The sequence below is a fragment of the Pogona vitticeps genome, chromosome 4 (genome assembly GCF_051106095.1).
Source record: "Pogona vitticeps strain Pit_001003342236 chromosome 4, PviZW2.1, whole genome shotgun sequence".
NCBI classification, from domain to species: Eukaryota; Metazoa; Chordata; class Lepidosauria; order Squamata; family Agamidae; genus Pogona; species Pogona vitticeps.
Genome location: NC_135786.1, coordinates 22,685,168 through 22,711,806, shown reverse-complemented (window position 1 = coordinate 22,711,806; position 26,639 = coordinate 22,685,168). Strand labels below are relative to the sequence as shown.

The window sequence follows — 26,639 nt, the reverse complement described above, 5'->3', positions numbered from 1 at the left end:
ATGGCCTTCTCAGGGGGGAAACAGGCTTTTTGTTTCTATCATGGTGACATTCAAGATTATTCACTGTAACAGTGATCCGTATGATGTGTGATATTAAATATTGGGAATCACTGCTTTAGGTGGCAAATGCGCTACAAGATTTAATGAGGAGGAAGAACAGTGGAGCGGTTGTAAACTCCTCATTTAAAATCCTTTGTGGCTAGGTCAGATCTAAGCAACAATAGGCATTCAAACTGGCTGCTCATTTAAAAAAATCATTTTAAAAAACATTAAGCTTCAATCAGGCAAAATATATTAGACATGTGTAAAATTTTCTTTGTGTAGGATATCAAATGAACGCTTGGTTGCCTGTGGTGTCTGTGAATTGGATTTAGCAAAAGCACTGCAGTTTGCCTGCAGACGCAGCTGTGAAGAGAGATGAAGGAAGTAGTTGTCCACTACTCATAAAAGGCTGCTAAATCATGTCTCTGTTCAAAGGCCGTTGTAGGAATACCTGCTGCATCTAAGGCTAGAGACAAATTCTAGAAGATCTGTGTTAATCTACAGCTGCAGCAAGCAAGCAAGCAAGCACAAAGTCCCTTACACTTTGGTTTGTGTAACGTCCACATCAGGTTTTTGGGTACATCCCTGACTGGAATTTTGAATTAAATGTATTCCTTCATGCCCATAGTCTCCATGCATCCACAACTTCATGAATTCTGTATACCAACTTGACCTCGGATTCCAATGCTTCCCACAAAGCTTCAGTATGCAATCTCATTGGATATATTGTCTTAAATCCAATGAGCAATCCACACTACAATAGATCCACTGAAACAGTGGGTATTTGGTAAATTAAACGATACCGTTTCTACTGATTCCCAGAGTCAGACATCTGATATCTGTGATTAAGGCAGGCCTGCTGTTTATGTAGAAGAAAGATGTGGAAAGCTGTACTTACTCTAGAAGAGTTTGTTGCTTCCGTGGTTGGTTTGGCTGTGAAATGCCACCATGTCACCTCCAACCATATGAACGATTTCCAAAATGTCCTGTCCTCGACAGCCCTGCTTAGCTCTTGTAAACTGAAGGTCAAGGCTTCCTTTATTGAGTCAGTCCATTTCATATTTGGTCTTCCTCTTTTCCTGCTGCCTTCAGCTTACTCTAGAAGAGTCAGAATTCCATTTTCATACATTGGAAAATAAAAGAGAAAGAAAATATTGCTGTTCTTTAAAGGCTACCAATTATAACGTAAGCTTTAGTAGATCAAAGTCCACTTCCTCAGACACTGGAGCATAACTACATGACTGATACCCTGTTTCCCTGAAAATAAGACCTAACCTGAAAATAAGCTCTAGTATGATAATTCAGGATGCTCATAATATAAGCCCTACCCCAAAAAATAAGCCCAAGTGAAACCCCGCCCTCCCCCCTTGTGCAGCAACTAGAAGATGACATGATTGTGTTTAAATAAATGTAGATGGCTGTACCCGGAAAAAAATTCCCCTGAAAATAAGCCCTAATGTGTTTTTAAGACCCAAAATTAATATAAGACCCTATCTTATTTTCAGGGAAACATGGTATATTTATACATATCTTCCTGACCAGGGTAGGATACAGATAATAGTCAAAGTGACAATGGCTTGTTAACACAGGAATGGGGCTATTAAGCTGTTAGCTTCTTCAGTTCACAGGTTCTGGCTAAGGCAATAGCTGTAGGCTAGCCGTCACAGAAATGTTAGGAGACATTTCTGGGACAGAGGTCAGAATCTGTCAAAAGGAGGCTACTGTTTCAATTAGTGTTTTAAACAGGTTCCAGTGCATTTCTAAAGGCCTCAGTAGAGATCATGAGTCATGACCTCTTAGCATACTGTATATATGAATAACCCAGCTTTCTGTAATAACTGTATAAAGCAGATGTCTCCCTTGACAGACTATCATAGACAAGTCCATCTGGCCTACAGCTATTGCCTTGTCCCAGACGTGCTAACTGAAGAAATTAACAGCTTGATAGTCCTATTTCTTTGTTAACCATCATCACTTTGTCTATTATCCTCACCTGGTAATGGGGATATGTACATATGTAGTAGTCAAATATTTTCACTCCAGTGTCTGAACCTCGACCCATAGTGCTACAAAATCTTCTTCCTTATTTTTTTTTTCTCTCTCTCTCTCTCAATCTTTCTTTCTTTCTTTTGACAATATGTTGAGGCAGATTGACACTATGTACTTCTTGGGAAATTCTCCCACCTCTGGTACATATGCACACACCTGAGCTTTTAAAAGACTGATATCATAGGGTATATTTTACTCATAACAAAATTCAACTTCTTATTATATTCATTGTGAAACTGGTAGTCAGCTCTTTTACAACTACAATATTGAGGTTAGTGTGTATATATGAATAAACATGCTTAGGATCAAGATAAAATATTAATCACTTGAGAAGGGACAACGCTATTCCATAATTTTTTTTTCAAAAGATCAGTGGTGCCCTCAAGTGGCAAAAAGCTATTTTCACATCAAATGTTCTCTGCATTAGAACATGTCATTAAATCAGAAGTGACCGATACTGTTTGAAAATGTTAGTAGTTAAATTCCATCAGTTGCTGACAGAATTTACTGACTAATGAGACATCAAACTAGCTTTATCCAGCCATTCAAAGGGAATTAAACAAATATGCCCAGCAGAATTATAAACTCCACACCTTTGATCAAAGACTAGAAGAAATATTTTAGGCTACCTCTCCCAGACTCTTCCCACCCAGCTGGCAGATGATGATGATGGTTAGGGAATTCTTGGGCTTGTAATCAAGAAAAGAAATAATGTTTCCAAGCTGTGCTTCTAACTTACACATTACATGTAGTTCAACATATGAACAAAGCCCCATCCACCCTCTGTATGTACATCTGTATGTGCACAAGCTCTGTTTAAGCACTCCATTAATGCATCGAAATTGAGATAAAGCCTGCTGCCCATTTTCCCAGGTTCCTTGGACATATTTTAATATAGACCTCAAGGACAATGTACAGCCTGCAATGTCATTGGAATGAAAGACAAATATTATCCCACTGTTGCTCTAATCCCATTGGCACAAGTTCATGGTAAATGCAGCTGTTTTTGGAGAAAATTTTCCTGACTTATTGGCTGAAATCCTGTTGCATAGGATAAGTCACAACTAAAGTAGGTCTATTGAGTCAATGGGGATTTGTTGAGTCAACTCTTGTGCAAGTTCCATTGATTCAAATAGACCTGTTCCAGTGGTACCTACTATGCTAAGCAAGAGGATTCCCGCCATTTTGAAATACTCTATAATGTGCCACAGATCTCAGTAATTTCAGCCTTATTTGGGGGACCTAAAGTTTGGGGAAGAAAGATGGGGGAAATGAAGGCCTGAGAAAGGCCATAAAGAAAAATAGCTACTTTAATACAAAGTAATACTACCAGAGCAGATACTCTGGAAAACCCGATAAACAGATTGACATATCCATGATAACACATTTTTGTCTGATGCTGAGAATAAGGGATTATTCTGTTGCCCTTCCTTAGTCTGTTTAAATCCCTATCCTCATTCACACCTTATTTTTGGGCTTCAAATGCAAAGCTTGGAAAGGATACTTTTTTGGATTACAATTTCCAGAAAGTACATGTTGGTTGGAGGATTCTGGGAAATGTAGTGCAGGTTTTCCAACATGTGTCCAAATTAGAGATGCTACAGGAACACTTACCCGCTATGCGAACAAAATTGAAGATGCACATACTTGCTTTTATGTATAATCTGAGGGCCTGGCATGCTCTGGTCCATGGCGTGATGAAGAGTCGGACATGACTTAATGACTAAGCAACAAATACTCTGAAGGAAATACTAGCGATCTTCCAACATTTCATTACATAGGAATACCCCAGCAAAAGAATATATCATTTATTGGGTTTAGGTTGATATTAAACTAAATTGACAGGCATGAATATGAAAAGCTAAGAGAGGTTAATTATGGAAAGCTCTGAGTGCCTGGATAATTTATATCCAAGTTGATAGGATTTCCTTAGATTTGGCCCTTTACAGAGCATATTCAGTTTGTTCTTGCACTCCAAAACTAGATTTCAATCCACTACTACTACTACTACTGTAATAATAATAAATAGTAGTAGTAGTAGTAGTAGTAGTAGTAGTAGTAGTAGTAGTAGTAGTAGTAGTATGCTGTCAACACGATTCCAACTCACAGTACCCTTTTTAAGGTACAGAATAAACATAAATATTTTGCCATTCCATCCTGGAACTGTGCAGCTTGCCCATGGCTACATAGACAGACTCTTTTCTAGGAGACACAGTGAAGATTCAAACTCCCAACCTCTGGCTCCACAGTCAGATATTTAAACCACAGAGCAATTCATTTCTAGCAATGGTTACATCTTGTTTTAGAAATTTAACCTCTGTCTTCATGAATGCACAAAACAGCTTCACCCAAAATGATAGTAACCTGATGCAGCAATAACATTCCCTTGACCATTGGCCTTGCTGGTCAGTGCTGATGGGAATTGTAGTCTAAACATCCAGGGGTATCAGGTCTGGATAAGCTGGCATTGTGTAATAGAATACCTGCAAGACCGAGTTGATATTTATACATCTTGCGCCAGAAGCACATTTTGACATGTGAGCACTCATCTCGACAATTGCCATAGCAATGTTCCCCACAGAAAGTCGAAAACACAGGATGCCACCTTCATTCATAATTAACTAATTCTGGCAGTTTATATACTCACCAAGAGTAGTTTTTAAAATAACATTAATAACAATAAAATTATTTCATAATAATTTTAATTATAAGCAAGTACTATATATGGTCCATGCGCTTGTAATCTCGAGATTAGACCACTGTAATGCGCTCTACATGGGGCTACCTTTGAAACTGATGCGGAAGCTTCAAATGGTGCAGAATGCGGCCGCCAGATTACTTAGTGGAACGAGAAAACACCAGCATATCTCTCCCATTCTGGCCACTCTGCATTGGCTGCCCATTCATTTCCGCATTGACTTCAAAGTGTGAATGATGACATACAAAGCCCTAAACGGTTTAGGACCTCAATACTTGGCAGAACACCTTCTCCCACTTAGATCTACTTGAGTCACTCGCCATAGCCAAGAAAGACAGCTGGGGGGCCTGACGCCGAGAGAGGCCCGGAAAGAAAGAACAAGAAACTGGGCCTTCTTGGCGGTGGCCCCTCGACTTTGGAACAGCTTGCCACCAGAGATCCGCCTGGCACCCTCGCTGGGTGTTTTCAAGAGCCAATTTAAAACTTGGCTCTTTAGGCAGGCCTTCCCTCCTGCCAATACTTGACTTGTTACTTTTCTTGGTTTTGCTATGTATCCTCCCATCTTGGTTATAGTATTATTGTAGATTTTAATTGTTGTTTTAAGCTGCTTGTGCACAATATATTGTGAGCCGCCCTGAGTAGACTCCTGTCTAGAAGGGTGAGATAAAGATCCAATAATAAATAATATATATATATATATATATTGCTCTTCTAAACAGCTTGTATCCCTCCCACCCCATCCTGCAATGTAGCATAGAACAGCAGGCATGGTGTCTCCCATGATTTAATCTTTTGTCTCCTAACTTTGGAAATTAGCCTACACACAGAGATAGTGATTGGCTCCATGTTATCTTCTGACCATTAAAATTCATCTGACTAAGATTAAAAGCTTTAATATATATGAGAGCCAAGGTTTAAGCACTAAAGTGCATCCTGAAAAGTAAGAAGCAGAAGCTTGGGACTACTAAATTGCTGTATACTTGATAGAAAGAAAATTTAATTTATGACACCTGAATGGACTGTCAAATATAATAGTGCCAAGACCACAAGTATTTCAGAAGGTCAAGTAATCATAATTGGAGGTCATGAGTAGACCCATAAGCAGAATCATGGTTGCATAGCAGCCATTAATTAGCATTAGTGTTGATAGCTCATGTGAGTCTCCTTGGCAGATGTTGACCAAGAAGTGCTATTATCAATGGGGAAATCCCTCAAAGCACCCTAAAAAACATGAAATCATTTAGACAAGTGGTTTACTGAAGAACAGGTAGAACAGGTTTAGGCTGAAATACTCTGGTCAAAACACTGTTGCTTAGCATAATAAATCATAGTACTGTAGGGCCATTAAATGAATGGAGATTTGATGAGTTAACTCTTTCATAAGTTCCACTGATTCAAAGGAGCTTACTCTGTGACTTACTATGGCTAATGCTTATGGGCCACCAAGTTGATTCCGACTTATGGCTACCTCATCAGGGTTTTCTAGGTACAGTGGTGCCTCGCTTAACGACTATAATCCATTCCAGGAAAATCGCCGTTAAGCGAAAACATCGTAAAGCGAAAATAAAAACCCAACTGAAACGCATTGAAACCCGTTCAATGGGGTAAAAACTCACAGTTCAGTGAAGATCCTCCATACAGTGGCCATCTTCACTGCCTGTACAGCGAGGTATCCGTCCCTAAACACAGCAGGGAGCCATTTTAATTACCCGGTGGCCATTTTGAAACCCCCGATCAGCTGTTCTAAAAACATCGTTTTGTGAAGAATCGGTTCCTGAAGCAGGGAACCAATCATCGCAAAGCGAAATTCCCCCATTTAGACCATTGTTTTGCAATCGCAATCGCAAAAAGATTGTCATAAAGCAGATTCGTTGTAATGCGGGGCAATCATTAAGCGAGGCACCACTGTACCAAGTATTTAGAAGGGTGTCTTGGGAGTCTTTTATGGATCTGAAAGAAGCTGGTGATCCGACCTTGTCATGGTCGGATCACGACCTAATAAAGTGTAACCACACAGTGGCACTTCCCCCCCCCCAACAGGCAGCATGGTTCTATTGTGATGGTCTGCCCTCAAAGGTTACTGGATCCATTGAGATTCCAGGACACCATGAGAGGGATTCCAGCTGCTCTGTCTGGTGTTCCTGTTGAAGCTCTGGTGGACGGCTGGTTTACCGCTGCCACTAGGGCCGTAGACACGATTGCTCCTAAATGCCCTCTGTTGCAGAGCTCGGCCAGGGCCACGGTATAATGGGGACCTACACGCAATAAAGCGAATTAGGAGACGGCCTGAGTGCATTTAGAGGAAGACGGATTATAACAAGATAGCTGTCAGGATCGCAACTAACTGTTACCTAGCTAAGGTAAGGGCTGCGAGACGATCTCACTTCGCTGACCGGATAAACAAAGCTTCTAATCAGCAGACGGAACTTTTCCATATAGTTCGCGATCTATCCGGAATTGGTCTGGGTGATAGGCCTCCCACTAATATCTCGCCTGACCAATTTGCAGCATTTTTTAAAATCAAAAGTGGAAACCATCCGCTGTGACCTTCCTCCTTTTTTAAACACAATGGATCGAGCAGAGATGTCCAGCGCTCCGCCTTGCCCCGTAATTCTCAACTTCTTTCAGCCTGTGACGCCAGATTTGGTGGACAAGGTACTTGATCGCTGTCAGGCCACCACTTCCTCTCTTGACCCTTGCCCGGCCTGGCTAATCAAAGCAGCCAGGCCAGTAACAACAGAATGGGCCACCGCAATAATTAATGGGTCTCTCCAAGGAGACACTCATTGGGCCCATTAGGAAAAAACCAAATTTGGCAGCGGATGACAATGGAAATTATTGGCCCGTCGCAAATGTTTCCTTCTTTAGTAAAGTGGTGGAGAGGGTGGTGGCAGACCAGCTTCAGACGTTTCTGGATGAAACCAATGCCTTGGACCATTTCAGTCGGGCTCCAGGCCACGCTATGGTATGGAAACGGCACTGGTTGCACTGTTGGATGACCTGTTGAGGGAGGCCGATGGGAGCAATATGTCCTTGTTGGTCCTCCTTGACATCTCAGCCGCCTTCAATACTGTCGACCACGGTTTCCTCCTGGGGAGGCTCTCTGAGCTGGGAATTGGTGGCCTGGCACCTGCCTGGCTCCGATCCTTCTTGGAGGACCGTCCCCAGAGAGTACATTCCCGCTTGGCGAGAATGTTTCAGCCCCATGGACCCTCAATTGTGGGGTTCCACAGGGGTTGATCATCTCTCTAACATCTAAATGAGGCTGCTGGGTGGGGTCATCAGGGGATGTGGGGCATTGTGTCATCAGTATGTTGATGACACACAGCTCTACATCTCCTTTTCACCTACTTCAGTGGATGCCATTCCGTCCCTTCAGCGCTGCCTGGAGACTGTACTGGAACGGATGCAGTTGAATGGGTTGAGGCTGAACCCGGACAAGATGGGGGCCTTGAGGATGGGTGGTCCTTCCACCAGCAGTTTGTGTGACTCCCTTTCTTTTGGGGGGAACGACCCTCACCGCAAAGAGCGAGGTTCGCAGCTTGGGGATACATCTGGATCCGGCGCTTACCATGGAAATCCAGGTGGCATCCATGGTCCGTTCCGCCTATTTTCATCTATGGCGGATTGGCCAGCTGTGACCATACCTTGATGGGGGGCCCCTCACTACTCTTGTCCATGCGCTCGTAATCTCGAAGTTAGACCATTGTAATGCACTTTACGTGGGGCTGCCTTTGAGATTGATGCGGAAACTTCAAATGGTGCAAAATGCGGCAGCCAGGCTTCTTAGTGGGGTGAGGAACTATCAGCATATCTCCCCCACTCTGGCTGCTTTGCACTGGTTGCCCATTCGTTTCTGCATTGTTTTCAAAGTATTAATGATGACATATAAAGCCCTAAACAGTTTGGGACCTCAATACCTGGCAGATCGCCTTCTCCCACCCAAGTCTACCCGAATCACTCGACAAAGCCAGCAGGGATGGCTGAGGGGCCTTACACCGAGAGAGGCCCGGAAGGAAAGAACAAGAAACCGGGCCTTCTTGGCAGTGGTCCCTCGGCTATGGAATACCCTTCCAATGGAAATTCATCTGGTTCTCTCGCTGGGTGTTTTTAAAAGCCATTTTAAAACCTGGCTCTTTAGGCAGGCCTTCCCTCCAGTCAATTAACTTATTTTCTGTTTCTGTTTCTTAACTATCCCATCTTGATAATGTATATATGTATATAGACACCTGTTACTAGGTTTTATTATGTATGTTTATTTTATTCTATTTTATTACTCATGTAAGCCGCCCCGAATAGACTTTGTCTAGAGGGGCGGGGTATAAGTTCAATAAAATTAAAGTAAAGTAAAGTATGATGGGGGAAAGACGAATTGCACATGAAGACTTGAGAGGGAGACTGTAAAAAATGGCTACATAAACAAATTCCAGTGTATCCCTAGGGTCTCAATAGGGATCAAGACATTTTAGCACAAAACATATATTAATATCCAGCTTTCTATAATATCTTCTGGGTATACAATAGTTGCCTCCCTTCATACGGTCTGGCCTCTGTCCCAGAAATATCTCCTAGCATTCTTACAACAGCTAAGTCCACCTGGCTTAGAGCTATTGACCTGGCCAGAACCTTCTAAATAAATTAATAAACTGTATTCACGAAGGCTTTCACGGCCGGGATCTAATGGTTGTTGTGGGTTTTTCGGGCTCTTTGGCTGTGTTCTGAAGGTTGTTCTTCCTAACGTTTTGCCAGTCTCTGTGGCCGGTATCTTCAGAGGACAGCACTCTGTGCTCTGGTGTAGTTGGCTTGGGAGTGCAGTATTTATGGCTGTGAGATAGGCTTTTGTCTTTTTCTGTAGGTGGGTGATTAGTGTGTCTTGTTGTGGGTGTATTGTTGTGCTAAGGAGAAGAGATTATCTGTCACTGTGGTTGATGGGTGTCATTAGCTGGTCTTTTGTGTGTGACGCCAAGGGAGGCCCAGAAGGAAAAAAAACGAGCTCCTCGCCTCTGGAATAACCTTCCTCCGGAGATTTGTGCGGCCCCTTCGATGGGCATCTTTAAAAACCAACGGATGTTTGCAATTGGTTTGTTCAGCATCAGCTGATGTCAGTTACATAACGCTCTTGACTGGAGGAGGCCTGCTTGCAGAGGCAAGGTAGGGGCCGTTTTTGTTCTCTCCTCAACTTATTTCTGTGTATAAAATGACCCTCAATTTTTAGTCTAATGGTTTTAGGGAAAAGTAGCATTTTATACATGGAAAAATATGGTACATCTATGGCACTCTCACCATCGGCCAGGGAGGTTATCCAATTAAAAAAATGAGAAAAGATTAATCTGGCAGGATTTGTTCTTGAGAAATCCATTTTGGCTTCTAGTTACTACCTCATTGTTTTTAAGATGGTTGCAGAGTGACTGCATTGTAATTTGCTCTAGATTTTTTCCTGGAATTTACATCAGCCTGATTGTCCTGTGGTTCCTCTTTTTTTGAAGATAGAAACAATACTAGTCCTCCTGCAGTCATTTTCACCCATCTCCCATTTCACAAAAATAACTGACAATGGTTCTGAGAGATATTTAGCCAGTTCCTTCAATACTCTTGGATGCAGATCATCGGGCCCTGAAGATCTAAACTAATTTGAAGTAGCAAGGTATTCCTTGACTATTTGTTTATCAATTTCAAGCTGCAGGCCTGTTCTTACCACTTGCACTTCATGTTTGCCTGGAGTGTCATACTTTCTTTTGGCGGATAAACTGACGGAAGAATTGAGCAATTCTGCCTTTTCTTTGTCATCTTTTACTGTTTTCCCATTTCCACTGAGTAACTGAGCTAGTATTTCTTTTCTGTTTTTTTCCTATACATGTTCCTGCAGAATGCTTTTTTGTTGTTTTTACCACCTCTTGCTAACCTCAGCTTTTGCCTTCCAAACTCGTGATCCTGGTATCCATTACTTGATAAACCCCACACGGTCCAGCACACACGCCAGTGCAGGGGCAGGCTGCTGGAGGACAAAACCTCAAATGCAACCATTTTAAAAGAAAACTAGTGTGGCTCCTTCAACCGATATACAATAGAAGTTGTTTCAGGAAGACCACACACATACAGTATTTATTTATTTATTTGATTTATACCCACCCATCTGGTCTAGAAGAGCAGTAGATCCTAAAACCAAGTGAATACCAACTGCCTTTTATTTTGAAACGAAAGCGTCCCATTCTCTCTGCAACTGGTTTTTAACACTGCTTTTTAGTAGTCTGTGTTGTTTCAATACTAGTTATAAACTGCCCTTCAGATTCTGAATTGAAGGCAACGTCTCTACACGAGCTGATCGCCCCTCCCTCATTCTGCTGCCAGCTCAGTGACGTGAGGGAAGCCCAACCGCGGCCTTTTCTCCTCTCCTTCCCGGGGGCTGGAAGCAAGCCCCGCCCACCGCGTCACCGGCTCTGCCGGAGCCGTGGAACCGTTCGACAAGGTGGCCGCAAGGCGAGGAGGTCACGTGACGGTTCCAACATGGCGGCGCCGTGTCGCTGTCGTTCACCGCGGCCACCTCCGCTGGAGTCGTGTTTCTTCCGGACCGTGGAGCTCAGCTGCCTCCGGAGCCCTTGAGGCTGCCGTTTCCCAGCCCTGCGTGGGACAAACCATAGCGACAACGAGGTGGTAGTGGCGGCCTTTATCTCACGACGACCATGCAGCCCCCGGCCCGCGAGGAGGACACCCGCACCAAGAGTATGTTTGTCTCCCGGGCCCTAGAGAAGATCCTCTCCGAGAAAGAGGTGAAACGGCCCCCTCACGGGCAACTACGGACAGCCTGCCAGGTGGCACTCGGTAAGTGAACGGGGGAGTGAGCGGGAAGGGCCCGGAGCAGTCCCTACTGCCCCAGCCAAGAATCCTGTCTCCCGACTGCCAGGCTCCAGGGCTCCACAGAGACATCGCAGGCGAGGCTGACAGATGACTTTGTCAAAGACCACTGATGCTCCGTTCCCAGCTTTCCCCCCACGGCCGAGGGGTCACTGAGTTCAGGCTATCTCAGGAGAGGAACGGCAAAGGTCGCTAGCGGAACTTAGGGGGACACCCCTGTGTGTGTGTGTGTGTGTGTGTGTGTGTGTGTGAGAGAGAGAGAGAGAGAGAGAGAGAGAGAGAGAAAGAAAGAAAGAAAGAAAGAAAGAAAGAAAGAAAGAAAGAAAGAAAGATAAAGCCCCGGGATATCCAAGCTTCGTTTCTGTCCATGATGAATGATGGAGGGAGTCCTGTCAGATATTGTCCAACTCAGAAATGCCTCTTCCTGCTCAAATAAAAGACTGTTCTCAGTTACGTATTGTTTTCCTGCTTTACTTTTGGTATAAGGGGCGGTAGATATAGGATTTATACCACCTTTGACAAGGGTCCTTAGGATTTTCTTCCATCTTCCTTGTCTGAGGAAGAGAGAGAATAATGTATAGTTTAAAAGGAGTGTAGTTTGAGCTTGTCATCAGATATGGTTCCATCGATTCATCTGCCACGTTGGATCCTCCTCTGCTTGTGAGCAGGTGACCACTGTCCTGATTTTCTGGCAGGAAGTGTCAAGAATTCCCTGGCCAAGAGTGCTTGTATAAAGGGGGGGGGGGAATCAGTTCTTCAGGAAGAAGGGACAGGATTCCCTTTGCCTGGAAATGTGCAGTGCTAGTTACTGTATGTTTCTTAGATCTAGGTAAAAACTGTTTTACTTGTAATTGAGCAGGTGGATTGTGTGCATGTGAAACAATATTCTTAACTAAAATCCTTGGCAGTTTTTTTTAATGAATCCAGTAGTTGCAGCTGTTTATGATTAGGCTCTTGTTTTTAAACTTTTTTGAGGGTGATATATATATGTTAATGAGTACATCATTTATTTATGTTTTGGAAAAGATCTGGGATAATTCCAATAAATATTTGTGTCTAATAAATATGATTTTAGAAACAATGAAGAAATATCAGCCTACATAGCCACTACAGTTTCTTTAATTTGGCTCTGCACTTTTTTCTGTCTTAAGTTCTGCAGTAATTCCAAATAGTCTGCAAAACTTAGAAATGTATTAAATGTGTATTTTAAACAAATTGGACATTGAGATGTTTACTATTTTTTTCTTAGAAGGCATTTAGCCGCCTAGAGTGGTCTTTTAGACCAGATGGGCGGGGTATAAATAAAATAAAATAAATAAATAAAATTAAATGCAGTTTGCAGTATGTTGTCCATACTAACAGTTTTTACTCTTTGTATAGTATTTAGTTTTAATCTGATTAAGGCTGCAGTTAATTGGAGAACAATTGAGAGATAAAAGTTAACAACCTATGTTTTTTCTCTCTATTGAGCAACTTCTACTTTTAACTTATCTGCTGTAACCACATCGCTTCTCAGAAATCTTTCACAGAATACCCTAAACCCATATTTCCATGTTCTATTACTATTTTTAAAAATCTTTTTCTATTGCAAACTTCCTTTTCTTCAGCCTCCTACACTTTATTTATGTTTTCATCTGATAGCACTCTTCAGTGTCTCTGTTATACTATTTAATAGTGGCTGTACTATTATTAATTGTTGCTCTGATGTTGTCTTCATAATTATCAGGAGAATAGAATGAGGCCCTTTACTTTGCAGGGACCTTTGCTGATGCAATGCATATCTGTACATTCTGCACATAAAGATGTACTTTTTTCTCCAGGGCAGTGGTGCTCAGCCTTCTACAGCTTACATCCTGCCAGCCACCCTCTTCAAACAACTTGAGTTCCACTTTTATAGAAACCAAAAGGGTATTTTCCCCAAGAAGGACATCTGTATTTAGAGGCATTCTTTTTTTCAGTTATAAAAATGGTAGCAGTATCATTGGGAGTAAGCACAAACAAAATAAAGATTCTTTTGTTGTAATAGTACTACTGTATTGACTATAACTTACAGTGCTCTGATGATATTAAATAAAATATTAAAATAAATAAAATATGAACAGTAGCACTGCAGATAAATCTTGTTGGTATAACTAAAACACAAACAAAAATAATTATTGCAATAATTATGTGATAATACAGTTTATTACCTTGACCCTTATCCACGCTACTTCTGCATAGTGCTAGTTGAGAAGCATTGCTTTAGGGGTATACAGTATATTGGTGAAGGAGACCCAGACACCTCCTTTTGGAAGCAGAGGCTATGTTTTATTTATCAAGAAGTGCAATGTTTTAAGTGTTTCTTAGGAATCAGTGTCATCCAGTCACCTTTATTTGAAAAATTAAAGGTGTATACCCAAGAACACCACAATGATATAAATCACATACTCTCATTGATTCCAGTTTGTTGACATAAAAAGGTTTGATCTTTCCACAAAACCTTTGATTAGAACTAGATTGTGATATTCTCCTAGAATTTAATGTGGATTGTTGATAATTTAGCAGTTTATTTTGCATAGATTCTTCCCAAGTTCCATTTACTGCATGAACAAGATGAACAAAACAGTTTTTTTTAAAAAAGAAATATATAGCAGTTACATTCTAAATCTTTTTTCAGTGAGACTCTAGTCACTGGCTTATTCTGTAAATATGACATAACAGGTTCATGTATTAATGTCCTTTGCTAGTGCCAATTATAAATTTCTCAATTACAGGTGGCTGGCTGACATAACAAGTCAATTTTGTGTAGTAATTTTTAGTAAATAATTTTCATCAGTAATCAAGATACCTATCTTGGGATTTTCTCACATCAGTAGCATTAAACACTTCACGCTATTGCAGCCTCAAATCTCAGGTACAGCCACTTTTTCCTCAAAACAGCCTGAAGCATTTGTAATATTGCTTTTTGTCAAATCTGTGGGGGGTGGTTTAGTGTTCTGAATATCATTTCTGTTTTGAAGTATTATGTGTGTAGAGAGTGAACCTGAGGATATTAAAATGCCTTTAAAATGGATAAGCAGAATCTTCCTGTCTTGTTTACATATGGTAGCTGCCATTTTCCACATGATTTATTTTCATTTGTTTAAAAGTTAGAGGAGCAGTAATTGAAATGTTGCTGTTTTAATAGGCAATGCTGCCTATTAAATAGTCACTGTTGTTTTAAAGTGGGCCATTGCCTAATAAAAGTCCCTTTCTCCACAGTTGGCAAAAGCTTGTCTAAAGAGAAAAGTTTTTGCTTGTAGATAGAGATAGGTATGAACCAGTTCATCAAGGGTGAGGCAGAGAAGTCTGTGCTCTTGCTGGTGACTTGGATATTAGCTGTGGAGGTGGACAGAGCAAGCAAGCTGGGCCTGGTGAGTGGCTGATTGACTGAGGAAGCAGGGGGGAGGGGAGCAGCAGCACCTGCGCTGCCACCTTTATGAACTGGGATAAAATGGTTCTTGCCATCTCTACCTGTAGGTAGAAGGACACAAGTGTGTGTGTCCTCCTCTTGAAGAAAATGATGTGACTGTTCTCAGTTGTGGGCTGAAAGTGACAACTAGTGGTAGTCAATTGTTTTCTGGGTCTTGTGGTAAGTTGCTTCTGAGTATTTGTCTTGGATGGTTTAATTTGTTCTTTAGCCATATTGGATGGGTATTGTGGTCTGAGAAATCCATTTTGGAGGTCCTGAGAAATGTGAGTTTGGAGTCTTTTATTTTGTGGGTTCAAGCAGAAGCAATTATACATCTGAGGGCCTGGTTGTAAACAATAGTTTTAGTGGTATGAAGAGAACCCTATGGAGCTGAACACAAAGAATGTTATGTATCCCAAAGGCTGTGTTTATTTATGCCTTGATTCAGAAAGTTTGGGTCTATGACTACAGTATAGTGTCCCTTTTCCATTGCCTTACATCATATGGAACATGAGGTTTTGATCTTATTGGGAAGCAGCCATTCTTCAGAACTCCTCAGTTGCTCTTGTGCCTCAGTAATTCCTTCTGCAAAATGCTTGACCCACTCTTCCTGTTGCCTAAAGAGATTTGGGATAGACATACATACATACATCACATACATACATCACATACATACATCACATACAGGGTATTGGTGCAGGCTCCTCACTTACTCTTTCTGCAAGTAGAACAAATAAAGAAACCATGGATATTTTTTTTGTCTATGGTTTGCTCAGCATGAAATCTAAACTCAGCAGGACCCAGCACTCTCCCCTGTCTCTCCCCCCAACAAGCCAGAGGAAAAACCCATGCATCATTCTGGGGTTATTTCTCTGTACTGAAAAAGCAAACTGGGCCCTGTACTGTTTAAACAAACCATGACTAGAGATGAGGGTATTCGTGTTAGCTTTAATATTGTCTTTAATGGTGTAAGCCACCTTCAGCCCTTTTAAAGAGAAAGGTGGGGTAAAATATTTTAAATAAACAAAATAAATAACTTATAACTGGAAATAATAGATTTCTTGAATGTGTGTGTAGCCCTCATGCTTGTTCCTCCTTAACTACCCCTTGGGAGTAGGGGTTTTGAGATGAACCGCAAATTCATTGACATGCTCATCTTTCAGTATGTCATTTATTATCATTTGACAGCCATACCAGTCTCTGTTACACATAGGGCACAACACATATTCTCTGTAAAAGAAAAGAATAGATCTGAAATAGCAATATTCAGAAACAGAGGTGAGAGAGGGTTTTAGTCCAAACAGTCAAGAAAGTTCTTGTAAAACTAGGACTTGACTCTAGTTTATAAAAAGATGCTGTAAGATAACCAGCAGAGTTTAGGAACAAGGTCACACTGTACATAAATACTGTATTACAAAGAATTTCATTCAACCCAGCTAGTTTAGCATGTGGAAGTAAAGAAAGTTGTGAATGAAAATATTTGACAGGTAAATGAATGAAAAGGAGTGTTTTACAACCTTACATTTTGGGAAATGTAAGTCCATGAGATACAGATTTTAAGAACAACAATAATCATGGTTGTTCTTCCATAAACTAATTCATTTGGCTGGGTTGAGCACTTAGAGTATTTTTTGTGTATGTCTAATAATATGCTTAGAGTCTAGATGATGCATTTTACTTTATATATTTTTACTTCTAACGGTTTGTTATTTTTCCTGTGCTTTTCAAATAAGCTTAAAGATTACTTAAAGTTATAAAGTCTTTTATTTTTAAATGATGTGTTTTGGAGGAATATTCTTTGCTGTTTGTTGTGCCCCTCTCTTTTTTTAGCTGTTAAGCTGTTTTATTTTTGAATTCAGACATGATTTTATTCTGCCCACAGCTTAAGTTTTGTATTTGAATGCCTGAAATTTCTCATAGTTGTATGACTGTTGGGATGAAAATCACGCCTATAACTTTTCATAAGTTGCAAGGAAGGATTTTGTTTTGTATTTTACAACTCTGAAGTATATTGTGTATATGGAGCATAGAAGCAATTTTGATAAATAAATGTTGTAGAATTAAACAAGCTGAGGTTGCCTGAAATTATTGCAACAATGAAAAGATTTATAGTTTGAAACTCCCATGAATGTTGATACCATTGTTTGTCATTGTTTGGTTTCATTCCGGAATTAAATCTTTCCTGGGATAAATGACAGCTGTGACAAACACAGGCTTCTGATTTTTCCTAGAGGTCTCTGAAATTTTGTGAGACTTAGGGGAGGTTCAGGCATTAGCTGAGCTAACGTGACACCAAACAAACAATTTTCACCAAATCAAAACTGAATCTCTTAATGAATTATCACCTACTAAGTATGCAGATTTTAGGTTATACAGCATCTAGAACTTTATTGTGACCAAGGAACAAAAGTGGCTTGATTTGTTTGGAGAATGTATATCTGTGTGTCCATCCACATAAAACAGATGGCTGAAGCTTGGAAAAATCCAATATTAGTAAAATGAGTCCTCTTCCTTTTCTGGCAGATGTGCTTTTCCCCAAGCAAGCAATATGATCAGGTTGTCTGGTTTTAGTCTGGACTTGAAGGCAATTGTGTTATTTCTTGCAAAACATGTGATTTTTTAAAATAAAAAACTGAACCTTCCAGGTATTGACACAGCCCAGGTCTTATGAAACTTAAATGCCACATCATCACTGCCTGCAAATAAACACTGACAGTGTCCTTTTCAGAGCTGATTACTGTGTTCAACAACCACATCATTTTAGAGTAGTACAACAGAAAGAGTGTTTGTGACTGAACCACCAAAGTAGCTGCCACTTGGTGATGGAGCTGGGACTAATATCTTTTTAAGAGAATTTCTTGCCAATTGTATCTTTAAATTACAGCACAGTATTTGCAATTATTGGATTGCTGATATGGTGATTTTTCCATTCTAGGCCACATAAGAATGCCATGTGTAATGTGGGAGAGAACTATGTATATTTACTTATTAGGCGCTAGTATTTAAATTCCAATAGGAGGAGGAAACATGTGATACTGAATACTAGCATAAGTAGTAAGCTAGAACAGACTGTGAGCTCATATTAAATTTTGTGGAAACTGAAATGGAGTTTCTGTTTAAAATGTAGAATAAGTAGCAAAAATATTTCTTGAAGCCAGCAATCTTGTGATATGCTAGTTATGTTAAAAGAGAACAAAAGAAAGAATGTACAGTGGTGCCCCACTAGACGCTTACCCCGCATGACCTTGAAATCCCTTGACGATGACTTTTTTGTGATTAGATAAGCTTAGAGAGTTTTGATAATGACTATGCTTTTTAGGCTAAGACAGATAGCAGCCCTTTGAGTGGGAAATTGGCCCTCCAGATGCTCTTGAACTACATCTCCCATACACTGTGTTGCATAGGATTGATAGGAGTAGTAGACAGCAAAGATCTGGAGAGTTGCAGTAGCCCACTCCTGTTTTACCCAATATGATTAATGATTTGGTGCTGATTTATTGTTGACATGTGGAAGTGTTATTCAAAAGCCATTTAGGAAATGTGTATATTGTTATGTAGTACCTTTAACTGACAACTGTGTTTGAGGAGGGGGACAGCACGTATACTGTTGCTTATGTGCTTCTGATCGATGTCTGAAGTTACTAGTTCTGGTCAAGTACTGGACTCTGCATAATGTAAACCTGAAACATAAACCACCTATCGTTTATGTGTTTTTCCCCCCAGATGAAATAAAAGCAGAACTTGAAAAGCAAAGGTGAGTAAATTTTGTAACTTGATTGTGCACCTAAGATCAAAACATTTAGCGTGCGAGCATATATAATAATAATAGTAGTAGTAGTATACCATTAAATTGATTTCAGCTTTCCCGGGTTTTCTAGGTAAAGAATTCTTAAAAGGTGTTTACCTTTCCCTTCTGGGGGTATATTGGGACTGTGCAGCTTGCCCAAAACCGCACAGGCTATCTCTTATCCCATGAGGAATTGAACTCCCAACCTCTGGCTCCACAGATACCTAAACAATTGAGCAGGCATATAAGCAGCTTCTTTAAAAGCACAGGTGTGATTGGCACCTTGCATGGAAAGGCAGCATGCTGCTACCCTCTTTATCCTTTGGGTGGCACGTTTAAAGCATCACCAATGCACACAGCTGTCAGTGGTCTCTCTCTTTCTGGATGCATGCGTTTCAACCTCAGCACGTACCATTCTTTGGGTGTTGTAAAAGCACCCAAAGCTAATTTCAGTTGTAACGGCCTTTCAAGGGAAAAAAAGGGATTGGGGAATATATACGTTTTTAAGCAATTCTTGTGGGTGAGTGGGCTAAGTAAAACTGTTAATGTGTTTCAGTTACATGTAATGACTTCCCCCAAAGAGGTTTTACCACTTCCTTTCTTTTCAACTGGATTTTTCTCTCAGTGCCTATTATATTTTAGCAGAAGATCCTAGCAGCTTCTCTTTATAGCCCTTATGAATTGATCATAAGGGTTATAAAGAGCATGCCTATTATTGATTTGACCACAGATACCTACCAGAATGCTTAATTAAATACAACTGTATGTTGGTGCTTAGCTGTGGCTTTAATGTTAGTAGCTTTTGAATTTAGCTCTATTGTGTTATGCTTTGCATCTGTTTTCTTATTGATACAAATACCTGGTACAAATGCAGTTTAATGATATTTGAGGACAAGCCGTAATGAGGCTTTTCCCTATTATTTTGTGTTAGAAATCTCTGTTCCCCATTTTCCATATTGGATTTCTGTTGCATTGTGGGTTTTCTGTTTTTCCTAGTACTCCTCCACCATATCTGAAACCAGCTAAAAATTTAATGTAGAATAATGTATTTACATGTGAAATAAAATGGTTTTGTCCTTTTGTGATTTTATCTCTTTTATTTCCACATTTCTGAAAATGTGGAAATGCGGTTGAATTGTTTTATAGATAGGAAGGTGTGTTGAATCTATTCTTGTTGTGAGGGATTTTTATGCAATTGAGTCACATGTTCCAAAGTTTTATGAATATACTATGAGAAATAAATCTCATACGTACAGTATAAGATTCATATGTTAGTGGCATGAGTTTACTCCTGATTTCTTTACTGAAGTTTAAATCTAAAGTTGACAATTAAAAGTACTTGAACAGTTCTTCTTTTACATAAAGTACAAGACAAAGAAATGCTATAACAGTTGCTTCACACTAAAAGATTTCTACATTGGTAGAACAGATATAATTAGGCTTTAAGGGAAATTTTTATAAACCTCTTTTGAGAGTCATTCCATGCTGTTCATTTGGAGATTGCCTTTTCATTCTTCTGTGATCCTGAAATACCCACATATTAGAATGACTTCCCACATAGTGTTTCATCCGTTAGCAAACTCTATTGTTTTGTACAAGGGGTGGAGTTTAACAGAGTGTCATCTTGCCCAAGTGAGGCTGTTAGTAAGAAGCTTGTAGGAAAGACCAGAGAGAACATCTGCATGTGTTTCGGTGTATGCTGACTTTTAAGAAGTATGGATATTGGAGAGCCCAACTCTAGGTTTCAATATTTCACATGCCTGCTGACAAACCTACTCCCAATAAGGTACTTAAAGATAGCAGCAATTCAGGTTTTAAATAATTACTACCAAAGATGTGTGTAACAAAACCTAGAAGGTAGGTGTGACTTGGGCTACTTATGTACATTTTGCATTCTGAAAAGAATCAGGGCTTTTGTTATTTTCTGTTATAATACAAAAAGTGGCTTTTATTTTACACATGCTACAAGTGATTTTCTTTCAATTTCTTTAACCAGCCAAGGCAATGAAAATGTACCAAAACCAAACTTCATTGAAGCAGATAAATATTTCCTTCCATTTGAGTTGGCTTGCCAGTCAAAATCCCCACGGATCGTTAGTACCTCTTTAGACTGCTTGCAGGTATCCTATTTAAACTAAACAAATTTATTCTGTTTTTTTTTAATGTGTGGTCTACATCTTGTATTTGTGTGTGCACATATATGTATATGGTGAGTGCCCCAATGCTGGAAGCATTTAAGAGAAATTTGGATAGCAATCTGTCAGAAATACTCTAACTTGGATTCCTGCATTGAGCAAGGGGTTGGACTCAAGGGCTTTATAGTCCCTTTCCAACTCTTGTTATCCTGTGGTTCTATGGTGCAAGATTGTCCACAAATTTCTTTAAAGCATCTGTTCTGTAAGCTTCATTAATGTTTATACTTCAGCTTTGTATGCACTTCACTATTTCCTATATGGCATGCTCTGGAGTAAACGTTTCTTATATATATAGTGAGTGAGCCATATAGGTTTATGGGAAGTGTTAAGTGCAGGATGGGCTTGTTAAGTTTTATTACTCACCCACCCACTCAAACTTCAACTCATTTAAAAGTTTTTCTTCCTCTCCCTCTTCTTAGGACCTATTTGTGAAGCTGTATGACATTTTGATTATTTTGAATGATGTAATGGGCTTAGTGTTTGAAAAGGATTATAATGCAATGTGTTCTCTCTTTTTTTGCCTAGAAACTCATTGCATATGGGCATATCACTGGCAATGCTCCAGACAGTGGAGCCCCTGGGAAGCGTCTGATTGACCGCATAGTTGAAACAATCTGTAATTGTTTCCAGGGTCCTCAGACTGATGAAGGAGTACAGTTACAGATAATAAAGGTATTTTATTGTGTGCCATTTTAGAAAGACTACTTGCCAGTGGGCCTTTTTCTTAGTTTTTGCATTTGGTTGTGTTTGGTTCTAGGCTATAGCACTTGGAATTTTCAAATATTGATTATTTGACTTGCTGTTTGTGTCAGGGTAATAGATTGTGAACAATAGATTGTGAACAATAAACAGCAATAGTAAAGAGTCAATAGATCTCAAAAAGCTATTTCGTGGTAAATTATTAGAATGCTGTATTATATTAAACTTGAAACATGTGCTTAACAATTGAAGTCTGAAATACAGTGGTGCCTTGCATTGCGATGTTAATTCGTTCTGCAAAAATCGCTGCAGAACGAAAACGTCGCAATACAAAATAAAAAACCCCATAGAAACGCATTAAAACCTGATTAATGCGTTCCTATGAGCTTAAAACTCACAGTTCAGCGAAGATCCTCCATAGTGCGGCCAATTTCGGTGGCTGTAGAGCAAGGAATCCGTCCCAGAAAACAGCGGGGCGGCCATTTTATTTACCCGGTGGTCATTTCGAAACCGCCGATCAGCTGTTTTAAAATCTTCACTTTGCGATGCTCGGTTCCCCAAGCAGGGAACCGATCATTACAAAGCGAAATTCCCCCATAGGGAACATTGCAAAGCGATTGCTTTTGCGATCGCAAAAAATGCGTCGCAAAGCGATTTCATTGCTAAACGGAGCAATTGCTATGCGAGGCACCACTGTAAAGTGAACCTGCATTTAGTGTTCAATGTACAGGAGTCCAGCTGAAGGAAGTACTAAGGAGGGAAAGGAACGAAGCAGTTCTCAGAGAAACCTTGAATGTTTATTCATTCAGGGCCAACTCACTATGGATTATTTTACTGAAACTTAAGCTGTAGCCATGTACAAATTTGCCTGGGATTAGAGGTCCACTGTATTCAGTGAGTCTTATACAGTATTTGAGTAGGAAGATGTACTATACAGTTATGCCTTTACTCCCAGATAAGTTTTGCAGGTTATAGGATGGTGTGACTTTAAAGTCTACATCCCTCTTCATTTTATAAATGTGCACGTACTCCAGATTTAGATACATGTAACCCAGCTGGCAGAAGTAGGCTTTCTCATCTCTTTCTCTCTATAGTACTGTATTTTTTGCTCCATAAGACGCATTCCCCCCCCCAAAATGTGTGTGTGTGTGTGTGTGTGTGTGTGTGTGTGTGTGTGTGTGTGTGTGTGTGTGTGTGTGTGTGTGTGTGTGTGTGTGTGTGTGTGTGTGTGTGTGTGTGTGTGTGTGTGTGTGAAGTCTGTGTGTCTTATGGAACGAAGGCGGCGATTTCGCCCCCGCTGGCCTCGTGGTGGGGGAGCGTTGCAAGGGTCCTGGAAGGCTCACTCGGACCTTTGTGATGCTCCATCCACCTGCCACGGGGCCAGAGTGGGCGAAATCACCATCTTCCAGGGCGATTTCGCCCCAATGGCCCCGTGGGGGTGGGGGAGTGTTGCAAGTGTCCGAGTGAGCCTTCCAGGACCCTTGCGACGTTCCCCCCACCCCCACGGGGCCAGCGCGGGGCCACCTTCCCGGACTCTTTTGAGGCTTGGGAAGCCTCAGAAGAGTCCCAGAAGGTAACAATTTTGCCCCCTCTGACCTCCGGGGGCGCAGGGTGAATCTCTAAAGGGTTCTGGAACACACCCTAGGACCCTTTAGAGACTCACCCTGCCCTGCCGGAGTTCAGAGGGGGCAAAATCACCACCTTCTGGGACTCTTCTGAAGCTTCCCAAGCCTCAAAAGAGTCCCAGAAGGTGGAGATTTTGCCCCCTCTGGCCCCGGGGAGACAGGGTGAGTCTCTAAAGGGTCCTAGGGTGTGTTCCAGGACCTTTTAGAGACTCACCCTGCCCCCCCGGGGGTCAGAAGGCAAAATCGCCACCTTCTGGGACTCTTCTGAAGCTTACCAAGGCCCCCTCTAACCCCCTGGGGGGGGCAGGGTGAGTCTCTAAAGGGTTCTGGAACACACCCTAGGACCCTTTAGAGAGTCACCCTGTCTCCCCGGGGCCAGAGGGGGCGAAATCTCCACCTTCTGGGACTCTTTTGAGGTTTGGGAAGCTTCAGAAGAGTCCCAGAAGGTGGCGATTTTGCCCCCTCTGGCCTCCGGGGGGGGGGCTGGGTGAGCCTCCAAAGGGTCCTAGGGTGTGTTCCATAAGACGGACCTCTCCATAAGGCTCACCAATTTTTAGGAGAAGAAAACAGATTATTTTTTCCTGTTTTCTTCTCCTAAAAATTTGGTGTGTCTTATGGAAAGGTGCATCTTATGGAGCGAAAAATACGGTAATTCTTTCAGACACCTGAACATGCTATATGGGTTAGTAGATCTGCTGAATGAGTTAAGCTGAGGTGTGGAGGAGGGCAGAGTTGTGCAGAGGGGCAGAGTCGAATGTGTAAGGGACTGAAAATTAGAGGGAACATTGACCCTGACCTTTTTGAAAAAGCAATGACCTAAAATACTTGTTAAGATGATATGGGATTTTTCCTATCAAAAGGCTACTTCGTCCCTTAATACTGTACTTTGCATCCTACTGAGTCTGACTATGCCTGAAAAAAGATTTGGGATATGAGAAACATGAATTAATATATCCCTTTATCCTTGGTTCAAAGACTGTTTTTCTTTAATAGTGCCATAAATTGCTAATAATGCTTCTGCAATACATTTTTTAAAAGGGTAACTTCTTCACTTCTTTATTTAGATGTCCTTTTTGTGATATGTGTATTTGCATGTTGTTGTTTTTTCCTTCCAGGCTCTCCTCACTGCTGTCACATCCCCATATATAGAAATTCATGAGGGAACGATCCTTCAGACTGTTAGAACTTGTTACAACATCTATCTAGCCAGTAAAAATCTCATTAATCAGACAACTGCCAAGGCTACCCTGACTCAAATGCTGAATGTCATTTTCACTCGAATGGAAAACCAAGCTGTATGTAAATAAATGTTTATCAATTTCTCTTGTATTTGGCTTTGAAAATGGATATACCACTGCTGCGTCATCTCTGTGCCATTGTTGTTAAATTCATTTTTTTATACGCAGACAGAAAGAATAACTCAATTTATGTGTATTCTTCAGATTGTCCATGTGTGGTTTAGAGAGCAAAGGAATGCCATAAAACCATAGAAAACTGCCTGATAGTGAGTCACACTATTCGTCCTTCTAGTCCAGTATTGTCAATTCTGACTAGCAACAACTCTCAAGGATTTCAGGGAGGTTGCTAGAAATTCCTTGCCCTACCTGAGCTTGCTAGCGATTGAACCTGGGAACTTCTGCATGAAGAGCATGTGTTCCATCACTATGTTCCCAATTCAGCACAGACATAAGAAACTCCCTCTCACCCCCTCTTCTTGTTTGCATAGTACCCCTGTTCTTTCTGGGTTATTATAACCATAGTTGCTTTGATATCTAGTTACTATGATTCAGGAAATGCCTCCATACCAGTATTACAGAATATTCTTCAGACCATGTTTTTTGTGTCTGTGGATTGGAGACAGTTCTTGGTTTACAGCTTACTTTGCTTGAAACATCTCATCACACTGTGGTCATACCAAATTAGGAAAAAGGAGATGTTATATTGTTTACCAAACCAGTTTCAAGGATCAGGAATCTACTTTCACCTTGTAGTTATATGCCTTCTGTATTATGCCATGGTTTGGTTATGCTTTGTAGAAATAAGGTGTTATTATTTCATTATGCCTTCTAGACATAAGATGAATTTCTATATGGCAAAGTTCCATTTTAGAACATGCCCTTCACTGTATTAAATTAGGAAATGGAGAGGCTCTGCATTGAGATGATAATATGGAAGGACAAGTTTACATTGAATTGTTGCAATATTCACCTCCTTCTATCCAATATTGTTCTATGATGTACTATGCTGTATGTTTCCCTGTGTTCTGGATTTTTAGATACAGGAAGCAAGGGAAGTAGAAAAATTAAATCAACAAAGATCCCAGTTTCCCATGAGTCATACAATGTCAGGATCTCCCAAGTTTGGCCGACTGAAATACAGCCAACCAGAAAGTAGACCCTCAACTCCAATAAAAACAGTTTTAGTTAACGGTGAGCCTGAGAGACAAGAAAATGGAGACCAGAAGCCAGAGGACAATTTCACTCCTCCAGTCTTTGGTAAATAAGATTCTATTATTTGTACTGTCTCCAAAGCCTACCTTTAGATGATCATCCAAGGTTTTATAAATTATGGTTTATGAATCTGTAGATAAGCAACACTTCTGCATGTTTCTCTCTCCCCTGATACATAGCGGCTTCATTTGGGGTGGGTGGGTGAACCAACTTGCATTTAGCCAGAGTTCTCAATTGTTTCTGCACTGGTAAGAAAAATCCACAAAAATAATTGTGCTAGAGTTCTCTGTAGTGGGCAGTATTGGCTAAATGCTAGCCAGGATCTTTGTGCTATGTGAGGAGTGTTGAGAGAAAAAGAAGACGCTATGGTAGCAATATATCTGTGAAGAGTCTCAGTCATCCAGGTGACATTATCTGGAAGTTGAGTTGTGGCAAAAGAAAGAAAAGAAAAGGAGGAAGTCCAGTTGCCATGACTCAACTTCCAGATAATGCTGCTATGGTGCTAATCCATGACGTTATCAATCATGGTTTATTCATTAATCAAGCAAGTATCTCAAATAGAAATATTCCCTGGTGTCTTTTTATTGAGATGTGGAAAGTCTATAATTTTCTGCTTCAATTGTTATTTTGTTCAATCATTTAATTGGATCAACAATAGTAAGCAATTTATTAACTTCCAATAGCTGAATTCCTTGTTCGTAGCTTAAATGTCAGAGGTATTGAGTGGCACAGTAAACTAGATGATTCCCTGGAGAGAAGCAAGGAGGTTATTTGTTTTTTGTTCTACTATCCTGTGCAGTCCACATTGCCTT

General features: G+C 40.7%; 1 protein-coding gene across 3 annotated transcripts in view; it reads left to right on the top strand.

Annotated features, from left to right (window-relative positions):
• Positions 1 to 11,287: 11,287 nt before the first annotated feature.
• Positions 11,288 to 26,639, top strand: part of ARFGEF2 (ARF guanine nucleotide exchange factor 2) — a 53,085-nt gene continuing 37,733 nt past the window's right edge. For all 3 annotated transcript variants that reach the window (XR_013544783.1, XM_072996875.2, XM_020779461.3), the window contains exons 1-6: positions 11,288 to 11,608; positions 18,795 to 18,825; positions 20,855 to 20,978; positions 21,579 to 21,725; positions 24,493 to 24,672; positions 25,653 to 25,872. Coding sequence is in view for 2 of the 3 variants with exons in the window: in XM_072996875.2 (XP_072852976.2) it covers positions 11,470 to 11,608; positions 18,795 to 18,825; positions 20,855 to 20,978; positions 21,579 to 21,725; positions 24,493 to 24,672; positions 25,653 to 25,872 (841 nt within the window). In the remaining variant the exon portion in view is untranslated. The remainder of the gene's footprint in view (positions 11,609 to 18,794; positions 18,826 to 20,854; positions 20,979 to 21,578; positions 21,726 to 24,492; positions 24,673 to 25,652; positions 25,873 to 26,639) is intronic.